The sequence below is a fragment of the Macrosteles quadrilineatus genome, unplaced genomic scaffold (assembly GCF_028750875.1).
Source record: "Macrosteles quadrilineatus isolate MER2022 unplaced genomic scaffold, UCM_ALF_1.0 Scaffold_2__2_contigs__length_208266976, whole genome shotgun sequence".
In the NCBI taxonomy this organism is placed as follows: domain Eukaryota; kingdom Metazoa; phylum Arthropoda; class Insecta; order Hemiptera; family Cicadellidae; genus Macrosteles; species Macrosteles quadrilineatus.
This window is the reverse complement of record NW_026542595.1, coordinates 132,715,477-132,727,890: the sequence shown is the minus strand read 5'-3', so window position 1 is coordinate 132,727,890 and position 12,414 is coordinate 132,715,477. Positions and strand designations below refer to the sequence as shown.

Here is a 12,414-nt window from a genome sequence, read left to right as displayed (position 1 = left end):
CCCGGAGGCCAACTTACGAGTGCCGCTCGTATTTTATTATTCTAATTTCCCACCCTTTTTGTTTCTTCTTACTGTTATTATGTTTATAAATATCTTGCTTATTGTTTTGTGTATTTACTCATTTTTTTGCGAATAACAAACAATGTCGTGTTGCCATGGAAACCAGATATCACAAAAAATAAGCTGCGGTAAGGTAAACAAACAATTGTTTTTCTATGTTTTAGCGAATTTCCCTATAGGGAAGTAGCTATTACCGTAGGTCTCATGGTAAGACTTAGGCCCGGGACCGATTTACTTTTTCATTTTAATGTCCCCAGAGGCCAAAAACACCATTCGTTCAAATTTTTATATATGTATATATATATATATATATATATATATATATATATATATAGGTATATATATAGATTTATATATATATATATGTGTCCGTGAACACGATAACTTGAGTAATTTTTATCCGATTTTGATGAAACTTGGTTTGAAGGTGTAAGGCGGGATAAACTTGAATGAGTTCGCGATCCAGCATGATCGGACCATGGGAACAGGGTTTTATGGGGGGTTTTATGGGGTAAAAATGGGTTTTTCTCACTTTTTACCCTCAAAACACAAAATTTCCCAATTTTTCTCTAAACCTTCTTAAAGAGCTTAAAAAAACAAACAATTCAGTATATCAAAGTGTTTTTGTACGGTTATTGGTTACGGAGAAAACTAAAAAAATGGTAAATTTAAAATTCCCATGTTATTCTTATGGAGAAAATTGTAAAATGTTGTAGTTTGCTTGTTTATGGATATATTTTGATCAAAGTTGGCAAATTTATTTATTTTATAGTAAGCTATCAATATTTTACTAAAAACACACTACTTTATTAGTTTCCTTGTAGCAGCAAACCTAGGTACTCGTTAAACCTAATAATGTTATTTAAATAGATCAATTGAAAATCAATTCGGACAAATGGAAATTCGCTTAGACGGCAGGTTTGCTGCGGCGGGGGTATTTACTAATATACTATAATTCTATAATATAATTTATATAATTCTATATATTCTTATAATTCTCCTATAATTCTATGTTTTACTAATATATAAGTACACAACTTGTGATTTTCATACGTAGGGAATCGATTGAACTTTTTAATAGTAGTAACATTTGGTGTCTAGATTAATCTCGGCATTTGTAAATCTAGTTTACTTTCAAAAAATTGGTTTTAAAATGTTTATTTTTATAATCTTTATAATTTTAGTTTTTTGTTTTTTTACACTATGACGGTCTAATTACCACTTTTATGTCGACAATTTTACTGTGAACAAAATGGTGAAATAATTATAAATTTATTACCTAAGGTTTTCTTTCTATAACAATTAGAGGAAAAGTCTACAAATTCGGTAAAATTAATTGCCGACAGAGGGTGATACAAGCAGCACATTAATTCCTTCCCCAATCGGTTATAACTGTCACAACGTAAGTCGATATACATACTACATAAGCTAATAGAAATAAATTTAAACCATAAAGAATGTTTACTCACAAATAGTCTATTCCAAAACATGTGTCGGTCGAAGAACATGCTGAAATCGGCCATGTTCGCGGCTGCAGAGCTGTCGTCAAAGTGGTTACGTGTAGTTAGTTGGCTGTCACGGTGCGCGTATTTACGTAGTACGGTAAAACATATGTCCGCGTTCTCGAGTTTGTCAAATACCAACAGAGCTACAAAAACCAACTGCTAAGCGTAAACGAGTTATTTTTACCGCCCTTCCTCCCCCTTTTTTTCATAGTTGATATATTTATTTGAACAGATTGTAAAGGCTGTAATTTTTTCCCTATATTTCTTTGAAGAGTTTCCTTGTTTAACTATCTTTATGAAATATTAAGATTGTTAATATTCTAGGTGAGAATATTCAACATGGATTTCGTGGGTTTTTAGTTTAAGAAACATGATTATGGCAATTAAACCGTAGTAAAATTGGTACTTTTCGGATTTTATTTTGTTGTGTTGCCTAAAGGTTTACTTCACAATCACACTACACAATAAGTTAGGTGATTGATAAAGCAAACCTTGACCTACCCCTTGAACACACCGAGCCTTAAATAAATACACAAATCAAATAGTCTTTATTAACACGTTTTTCTGTAACACCTGCTTTCAGAACAGCTTTTGTCATTAAACTAATCAAAAACCTATTTTTACATTTTGGGCAGTTATAGCTTTATATTTCTACATTTTTACCATATCTCTAATCTTTTTCTTTATTAAATGTATGAACTAAAACCTTTTCTTAGTTGTTTTGATGCAATAACTTCTAGGCCACCAGTACATTGGAGGTCCAAAGTATGAAAATCTCTTCCTCCCAAGCTCTAAGGACTCTTAGTTGGTGAAGCTTCCCACCATGACGTGTCGCTGGGAAACTTCATCCCGACGAGAAAGCCTCTCACGTAAATAGTCAGGCTCAAAAAGAAACACTGGGGTCATGCAGTGCATTATTTACCTGTATGACCACACCGATTTGTTTTATGTCCGTATGTGTTTGCTTTCATATAGTCTACGTGATTTCGGAAACATTCTTATGACCTCTTAGGAGCAACGATTCTCTTCATGATGCTAGACAACAACGAAGTAAGTAAATGCAGCAATTAGCTACTTTGCGTACTATGACGTGCAACGAAGCCCACTTTGTCAGGTAACTGTAGGAAAAATTAATACCTTGCAGATCTGGACGAAAGTTTGCTATCGTCCCGTCTAGATGAAGAGTCCCAGTGGCCCTACACTAACCCACTTACAATCCCCCAGGGTGGTCCGCATATCGCAGAAATAAGTAAAAAGTATGAAGAGGGTCGCCGTGTTTTATAGCTAAAATTAGATCTGTCTGTCGCCAAAAGGAAGCGCAAACCTAATCTGCGATATTGGCCGGTCGACACTTCGATATTTCTTCCGAAAACGTTATCGAGAAAAGGGCTTGGTCTGACACCTTGGGGCTACATGTGAACAAACCGTTGTGTCTCTTATTTCGTTTGAATTTTTCAAATGATTAGTAGCCGATGGATATTGATACTAATTTAAACTAGCTGTTACCCACGGGCTTCACCCCGTTTGACTTCATAAGTGTTAATACACCTACTGATTGGTTAAGTTAAGCTGAAATAAACAAAACTGAATACAGTAATACAAACAAATAATCACACCTGATTTCAATAAGCTAATAACATTGACTATTAGCTTTGACTATTAATACAATAGTCAATGCTATTAGATATGTATTAATAGTCAAAGCTAATGCATTGAAAGAATAACAAACGAATAAGTACAGCTGATGTACTTTTAACATAAGGTAAATGGAAAGTTCCCTTTGGAAAGCAATTACGACCTTATAGGGCAAGGTTAATTTTGCGCAAGGTTTCTCGTCATGACGAACATTTTAAGTATATGGTTTATGGGGGTGTGACTTGTAGTTTTCTCAAAAGTTCATGGGTACTTTTGGCTTTAAAGTTCTCTTTATAAAGGAATTACGACCTAAAAGGGCAATTTATGAAATAATGGATAGTTTTGCGCAAGGTTTCTCGTCATGATGAACATTTTAAGTATATGGTTTATGGGGTTTGACGCGTAATTTTCTCAAAAGTTCATGGGTACTTCGGGATTTGTATATGGATGCCTGCTTATGGTAACTATTTTATGCAGCAACTAGTTCGGTGCAAGAATCAAGAAATGTTCATGGATTTTAAACAGTCTAGATTATAAATCCATTGAGTTTGGATTAGACTCATCTCCCAACAGGCTTACTACGTCTGGTAAAATTTGCAGATTTGTACTATCAAGTATGTTTGTTCGTTCTTGTGTGAGTGTTTGTGTTTGAATACGGCTTTAATTAGGAGCCAAAACTAGTAGCTGCATGCAAAGGGATTGCCTAGCAGGTATCAACATATTTTAATCTATTGTTTGTTGTGGCTTAAACTGTGAGGTTTTTGGTTTAGTTATTTTAATTATGGTGTGTCTCTATATGTATCATCTTTTGCTGCCTGTGACATTTTTTGTCTGCCTATTGTGATCCCGTTTTATTGATAACCCAGGGTTTAAACGGGATAAGGAAGCAGAAGAAATAATGAGATTCTTAAAATCAACGTAGAAAACAGTTCGTTATTGGTCATAAAACGACCCCTCTGCCTAAAACCGATAATCCGTATTCAGTTGAACATTTAAGACCCATATCAGTTCTCCCAGCTATGTTCAAAGTTCTTGAAAAGGTTGTTGCTGAACAGGTAGAGAGATATATTGAAGGGCAGGATATACTACCAAAGTGTCAATCTGGCTTCCGAAAGAACTACAGCACATGTACAGCATTGCTTAACTTATTCGGCGATCTTTACGAAGCTAAGGACAAAAATAAAAACTCCAAGCTTGTGTTCCTTGACTATTCTCAGGCTTTTGATTCTATTTGTCACGACATACTTGTCAGGAAACTAAAATACTTAGGTTTTGACAATACATCCTTGGATTGGTTTAAATCATATTTGGCTAATCGGACACAAATGACAAAACTTGGATTGAAAATGTCAAACGTCCTTCAAAAAAGTTGAGGAGTCCCACAAGGTAGCTGTCTTGGCCCTATATTATTCAATGTATACACTGCAGACATTGCAAATGTGGTAAAAAACTGTTCCATTCACATGTATGCTGATGACTGCCAGCTACTATATACATACAGTAAAAATGATGTGGACGAGGCATTTGAAATTGTAAATAAAGACCTTAAATCTGTGGAAGAGTGGTCCATGAGTCAGGGGCTGAAATTAAACGTTAATAAGTGCTCTGTTCTCCATGTTGCCCCTCCTGACTTGCAGAATGCACTAAAAATTGGAGTTTATGGTAAGATATCTCTTTCCGGACATGCCCTTGAAATATGTAGCCAAGTAAAAACACTTGGTGTCCTATGCGTGTCATAAGGCATTGGGTAGATTACGCGGACTGTATAGGCTTAGATACCTATTGCCTGAGGACGCTAGGGTCCAGATAGTCAAGTCGCTAGTTCTCTCTGCTATTGAATACTGTCTTCCAGCATATGGAAACAGTATATTAAAAGGTGACTGTAATAAAATACAGAGAACGCAGAATGCAGCAGTCAGGTTCATTTGTGGCTTAAGAAAAAGAGAACACGTAAGTACATTCAGAAGTGATGCGAAATTGCTGCCCATTGAAGTTTTTTGTAAGGCCTCTACTTGTGTTCTCATACACAAAACGTTATCCCTAGGTAAGCCACTCTACTTGAGAGAAAAACTGCCAGCCCGGCGGGACGTTTCTAAGTGCAGCACCCGACAGAACGATTTGTTGCACGTGCCTAAAGTCAGCCATGAGGTAGGTCGGAGAGCCTTTGCTTATTTCGGACCTAAATTGTACAACTCTGTCCCTTCAAAAATAAGAGAAAAAGGTTTAACAGGCTTCAAAACAAATATAAAAATGTGCTCATTTCACGTATAGCTTTTAGTCTTATGTACTTATTTTGGTTTTTAATTGTTTGTTAGATATTAGATGACGAAAGTTGTAAGAGAAAAACAGTTTTGTAAAATTGACTTAACGCCTGAACCAATAGAGGCAATTTTATTTATTTATTTATTTTAAAAAGAAACCTTATCGTTCCGAACAATTTTTTTAAATGTCGTCTATAACTTAACTGCATTTAAACCCAGTAAACTTTATTTTAAATTATAGATGTATATAATGTGGGTTTGTTGTTGTTCCACTAATTTTCTACATAAAAAATCTCTACCTTTACGAATACAACGAACATGCCCTGAGAGGATTTTAAACTAGATTACTAAGCCACGTATTGCCTGGAGCTCTGGTCCAACATTGTGTAAAACTTCAGCTCAGTTTGTTTTACACTTTGTATAATCGAACCTGAATCCTGATCATAATGATTTTGATCAGCCAGTGGTGTAAGATCCAGGCCAGTTTCAAGTAGACGGTGTTTCAGAAGACAGGTTTCATCATACAGACTGTAGTATGTTTTGATTTCACCAGGATCGAACCCATGAAAAGGCATTCACAAGAAACTTACTCTTTGCACAAAACCATGTATTGTTTTATTAAAAAGGGGTTCGCGTATTGTGTACATTATAATTAACCATTTATTTAATGATTTAATTACTTTATCATTAATAATTAAATATAGTATTATTAAATATTCAAATAATTATTAATCTACTAGTTTATATAGGTTCTACAGAAAACCTGAGATATTTTATCGGATGAAATTTCCGTTCGATATAAAAATCTGTTGAAAAATTGCATTCGATGCAATTTTTTTTATCTGTTATTGTAAAGGGTATATTCAAGAAGTGGGACGCCTGCCACGGTTGTACAATGTACAATGCGCTGGGGCTTTTAGGTTAGGTTAGTTTAGATCAGCTTAATTTATGATGATGACGAACAAAATATGATTTGAAAAATTTACCTATTTATAAATTCACAAAAAATAGCATAAGGTTACAAATTGACGTCTTTGTAAATTCATCTATTTACTCCAAACTGAACTAAGCTAACTTCACCTCACACAGTACAAAAGGTTCTTTTGTTAAATACCCTATGGCTGATATTAATAATAATAATGTTAATAATATCTTGTATTTTTTCACAAACGTTATGCTATGTACCTAAAGTCAGTAATACAATGTGTTTTGTCAACTACAATAAACAAATTATTATTGTTCAATTCATTCAACCGATATTATATCGCGTGAAGATGATACCCGAGACGATATAATCATGACGTATTTCGAACTAATATTTCATCCCATAATACAATAAACTGTACTACTGTACTGAACTGTACTGTAGGTTCGCTGCGGAACACTAAATTCATTCTTATTCTTATTCTGAAACATCTCCACGACGCGACATTGGTGTTCAGGTTATAATTAATTAGTTAAAGTGAATTGCATGGTAAATGGCCAGTCACCATAGTTTAATTGCGTTAAGGCTATATTTTTTTGACTTATGAAGTAGGTCGAGTATAAATTCATATTTATCCAGGATTGTGAGATGGACTACATACTTGTTCAAAGGGGGTGTCGCGGTTGCTTTTGCGCAAAAGATTGGAGTTACTAAGTTAAATATGAAAAACTGTTATCAGAGTGTTTTACGGAGATAATTTTGTAGGTAAAATCTTCCTATGGACCATCTGAATTTATCATTTTTAACGAGGAGCAGTCGTATGGATTCATAAAATTATTTTAAAATCTCAGTAATGAAACAATTTTACATTGGCTCAATAAATCCCTAGAGTTTTAAACTGATTACGCTACATTAAATTATTTGCAAACAAGAAAATAACAATGGTGACTGCATATTATATTTATTGTAACAACTTGATCGGAATGCTAATAATTGTGAGTCATGGATAAAACCCCTTTCCATAAATTTAATATATGGATTTTATATCCTTAAGTATCAGCTGAATAAAACCTCAGGGTATGTTTCTGCTCGGTATCGTGTAGAATTGTTGTGAAATGAATAAAAATAAGTTTAAGATTATTAGCTTACAAATATGATGAACAAATTTTAGCTTTCTTATTTTGGAAACACAACTTTTCTGAAATTGAAGATAGATGTTATGAGTTTTTAATTTTATCTTAAGTAATTTTAACAGGAAAATGAACTATCAAGACTTAAAATTTTAAGCATGTTAAAGTGACTTCACCAAGCTATGTTTTTTATCTTGCAAATCACCTGGTAGTTATTCTATGACGTCATCTCGCAGCTGCAGCACATATGTGAAATGAGCTAGCTTCGTTCATGATCCTAAATAAATTTAAAATGGCTGATTTCTAGATTGCATACGAGTTTTGAATCACAATAATTCATTCAAAATCTTTTTCATTAAAATAATATTGTAATGGTCCTCTAAGTTTTTGTCAATTACCGGTTACGTTTTTAATGTAAATTGTGTGAAGTAGAAGATTTTTTCTGCTTTCAAATATATTGTAAAAAATGTGGGTGGATTATTTTACTATGAACAATGTCATTGATATTTTTATTGTAAAAGTTTCGTGCCAAAAGAGCTACTTTGCTTACGTCTGAATCTTTTTCGCTTGGTTCAAAACGGACAGTATTTGAAAATAAAAGACAGTGAGAAGTTAAAATACCACATTTTTCATCATTAAAATTGGAACATTGCCTAGAAAGAAATGTTGTTTTTTTATTGAAATAGTTCAAAACTTCAAAAAATCGGGGTAAGGCTGAATTTGTCTTAATGTTAAACTCTCTATTTCCAGCTTAAATTTATATTCATAGGTATATTGAGCATACTTATGAATTTTACATAAGAATTCAATAAGAATTGTCCAAATATAGTTTTAATTTTAGGCTGAAGACCTTGAATTAACTTAGCAATTCCTTATGGTATGCACTGTAACTTGAAAACCATTTATGGCCGGATCAAGTAAAGATTAGATTCATAACATAATGATTCATCTATATAAAAACGAATTGACATTGAATTTTGAACTATTCAGTATTGAAAATAAGATTTCTCTGAACACACAAATGCATGACCCCAGATCGAGTGTCGAAGCAAAAGACGAACGACTTAGGTTTAGAGGCTTGACGACGAAGAAAACCGATTACAGCCGCAGTGATTGAGCTGCAATCTCTGGAGGAAACAGTTGGTACCCATGTGCGCGAAAGATGAAAAACCGGGTAACAAGTAGAAAGAGTTAATCTAAGTTGATTCCCGCTAGATGGCGAAGTAATCAATTGTCGATTCCCAAGCGTACTTTTCAATCACTCGCAGCTGCAAGGAGAAAACTGATGAACTGCAGTGCTGCTGTCTTTCGAGTGACTGATGAACTACTGTAGAGTGTCTGATGTAACGCCTGCCACCTAGCGACTGACGGATGAACTAACACCTTGGCAGAGAGAGATTGATTAGGTAAGGATAAGTGAAGCTGATAAAGTTCAGTGCTGCTGTCTATCGTGTGCCTGGTAAACTACAGTACTGCTGTCTATCGTGTGACTGATAAACTTACAGTACTGCTGTCTATCATGTGACCGATAAACTACAGTACTGCTGTCTATCGTGTGACTGATAAACTACAGTACTGTTGTCTATCGTGTGACTGATAAACTACAGCACTGCTGTCTATCGTGTGACTGATAAACTACAGTACTGCTGTCTATCGTGTGACTGATAAACTACAGTACTGCTGTCTATCGTGTGACTGATAAACTACAGTACTGCTGTCTATCGTGTGACTAATAAACTACAGTTCCGCGTTTTATCGTGTGACTGATAAACTACAGTACTGCTGTCTATCGTGTGACTGATAAACTAAAACTACAGTGCTGCTATCTATCGTATGACTGATAAACTACAGTACTGTTGTCTATCGTGTGACTAACAAACTACAGTTCCGCGTTTTATCGTGTGACTGATAAACTACAGTACTGCTGTCTATCGTGTGACTAATAAACTACAGTGCCGCGTTTTATCGTGTGACTGATAAACTACAGTACCGCTGTCTATCGTTTGACTGGTAAACTACAGTACTGCTGTCTATCTGACTGATAAACTATATCTTGGGAGTGAGAATTTATGATTTGATCTGCTCTATTTCAATTTTTTTGATTATGAGATTGAAGGAGTTATAGAATTTTGTTCGTAATTATTTTATAAAGATAGCATTACGATATAACAATATTCTATGTAAAGCAGGATTACTTTTATGTTAAGATTTTTACGAGTATTATTGAAAAAAAAACATAACTTTTTTTAATTACCTTGAGAGAACTAAATGAATTGTGGTTAAATCAGACCGGGTATGAAGGGAGTCATTATCAGCTGTAAGCGAGGACCAGCTGATGGTCCATGTTTTGCGGTAAGGGAGCATATGAATCTCCCTCCAAAACTTGTACGATAAGACGCCGTGAATAATGGCGACTCCGACTTTGGCGCAATCTGTGTTGCACCTCATTAACTTTCATTAGAGCAGCTAAACACAGAACTGTAATGGCCAACTTGTGGTGAGATGAGTAGATAGTCATTGTAGTACGACTCGAGCTAATGGCTGTGAAGCTCTTCTTGCAGTCACACAAAGTGATTATTCGGCATTGTTTGGGTATATTGGCTCACATAATACCAACTTATCGAGTGGGGTAATTGGGTCGTTTGATGTGATGTTAGTGGAATATATTTATCTCCATAAATTTTATTACTTTTATTAGTAACATGTTTAACATAAAATACGCTGTAAAATATCTCTTAGTATTTTATAATGTCAGATTTACATAAAATCAAAATATAATTCCACCAATTCAGGATTGATGTGTACCAGAAATATGTTTTAAGAGAACATCAACCTTTATAGCCTTGGCCAGTTCCCATAGCTCATCTGCCTGGAACTTATCAAGCTAAGGGTTCCAAAAAATTTTCCTTAGTTGCTCCAAGCCCATGCCAGTTAGGGGTGAATTGCCGGCAGAAGGAATAACTTTGTTTACGTGTCATCCTAACCTATCCTAACCTAACCTAACCTAACCTAACCTAATCTAACCTAACCTACTCAATTATATAGTCAACGATGGCTGCCACTTGCAGCCCCGTTAATGAGCTTATCGGATTTCTCCCCGGATTAGTTGGCGCAATTCGGGAATTGATTTATTTGACTACCTGACCCAGGTCAGTTGGCGCAATTAATGCCCACCCAACTAGTCAAGTAAGTCTGTTCCGTGTGTTAGTATTAAATAAATGGATGCAGTACAACCAAAATCATTAAGCCTATTAAAAATTAAGTTGTTGTCTAATAAAAAGTAATGACATTTTATTTCGTTCTCTAAAGGGTTATTGTGCGTAATTTCAATCACTGTTAGTGAAATAGTAGTTTCACTTGTCAGTAAATTTAAATTTCAATATACATTGATTAGTATGCAAAAAGTTAATAAATATTTTATATCAAGCAAAAAATTTAACTTTTTTAGTTTGTGTACATTATAGAACAGAATAATACAACTTTACTCTGCAATTATGCCCTCTAATCATGATTGTTCACAATTAAGTACAGCGTTAGTTAGTTATGTAATGAAATATCTATTCAATCCATGATTACAGAAGCTCTATCTACCTTCTCATTTATTTAAAATTCAGCATTTTTGTTTCGTGGAAATAGCTGTATTTGCTAACATTTTTGTAGCATGTATTCTACTCTTTAAAATACAGTAGTCTCAAAAATTCACTGTGCTTTGGTCAAGTTGTGCGAGCTACTGACTGAAATAAATACGAAAACTATGGTTTTTCAGATTGATAGAAGAATTATTGTATTTATATGGTGATGGGGTCTTGAGTTTCATTCAACAAGAACCTACCCAAAATGTTCCAGAATTTGTTTTTAAAGGTTGTCTAGACTGTTTAAATCATGGTTAAAAGAAAAGCTACACCTAGCCAGTATAAAAATTCTAACTAAGGTATCGCATTAAAATCAAAAACCTATCTGAATTCACATGTAAATACTGTAAACACTTTGTGTACGTAATTAATGCTCGACCTAATAGTTTTAGGCACTTAAAAAGTAAACACTATAAATCTTGCATGAATCGCCCTTAAAAGATTCAAAGTACAAAAACACTGTTCGCTTAGCACAATATCGGGCAGTTTTCCCCAGTAAACAGAGTATATCGAATCACACGGCCCGCCGCGCCCAGTGGAGCTAGGACGGGTATTTCACACGAAATTAAGCTCGGCTGTCGTCTTCCCAGAAGGGAGATAATTGAATTTACCCTGACCATCTGAGTAGACATACGACAAGCTGAGGAAACAGGTTATCTGCCTCTGCATCAGGATCAGCTATTAGCTATCAGCTATCAGCACGCCGCATATAAGCTGATTAGAGATAATTCTGATTGCCTGTGGAGATTGGGAGGTAGCTAAGGTGTGGTTTTTGAGGTTGTTATTGTTAGGAGCACTACTGGTGAGAAGAAAATTGGTTCTGGTGGAATTTGAGTAGAGATTAACAAGGTTTAAAGTTGTTTCGAGCTGATATACCCATGCTTTGTTAGGGGGAGCGAGCTGGTCAAGTAGAGCACGAGGCTTCGGTGGCCGAGGCCCCGGGTTCAAATCCCGCCAATCACCAATGGATTTTATCTATTAAATAATGCTGCAATACGACTAGCCTAAAGTAATGTGTAAAACAGTTCCGGGCTAGAACTAGCGTCTTAATGTAAAGATGGGACATAAAAAACATGCTTTGCAACGAGAATAGGACGTGAAGTAGTATAATGTTTTTTTTTATCTGCTTTATATAATATATATTGTTCATTCTATAAACCAAACTATATTTTACCACTTTGTGTAGGAAATTCTTTTCTATAAGTTCAGATAAAGGTGTTAAACAAGACAACCAAGTATAATGTAGTAGCACTGATTCATGTTTTA

General features: G+C 34.8%; 1 protein-coding gene across 1 annotated transcript in view; it reads right to left on the bottom strand.

The window, feature by feature from the left end:
- The window catches only part of LOC128986600 (uncharacterized), a 29,307-nt gene extending 27,659 nt beyond the window's left edge, over positions 1 to 1,648 (bottom strand). Inside the window, exon 1 of the mRNA XM_054407046.1 lies at positions 1,530 to 1,648. Coding sequence (XP_054263021.1) covers positions 1,530 to 1,583 — 54 coding nt within the window. The 5' untranslated portion in view covers positions 1,584 to 1,648. The remainder of the gene's footprint in view (positions 1 to 1,529) is intronic.
- Between the last annotated feature and the right edge of the window lie 10,766 nt (positions 1,649 to 12,414).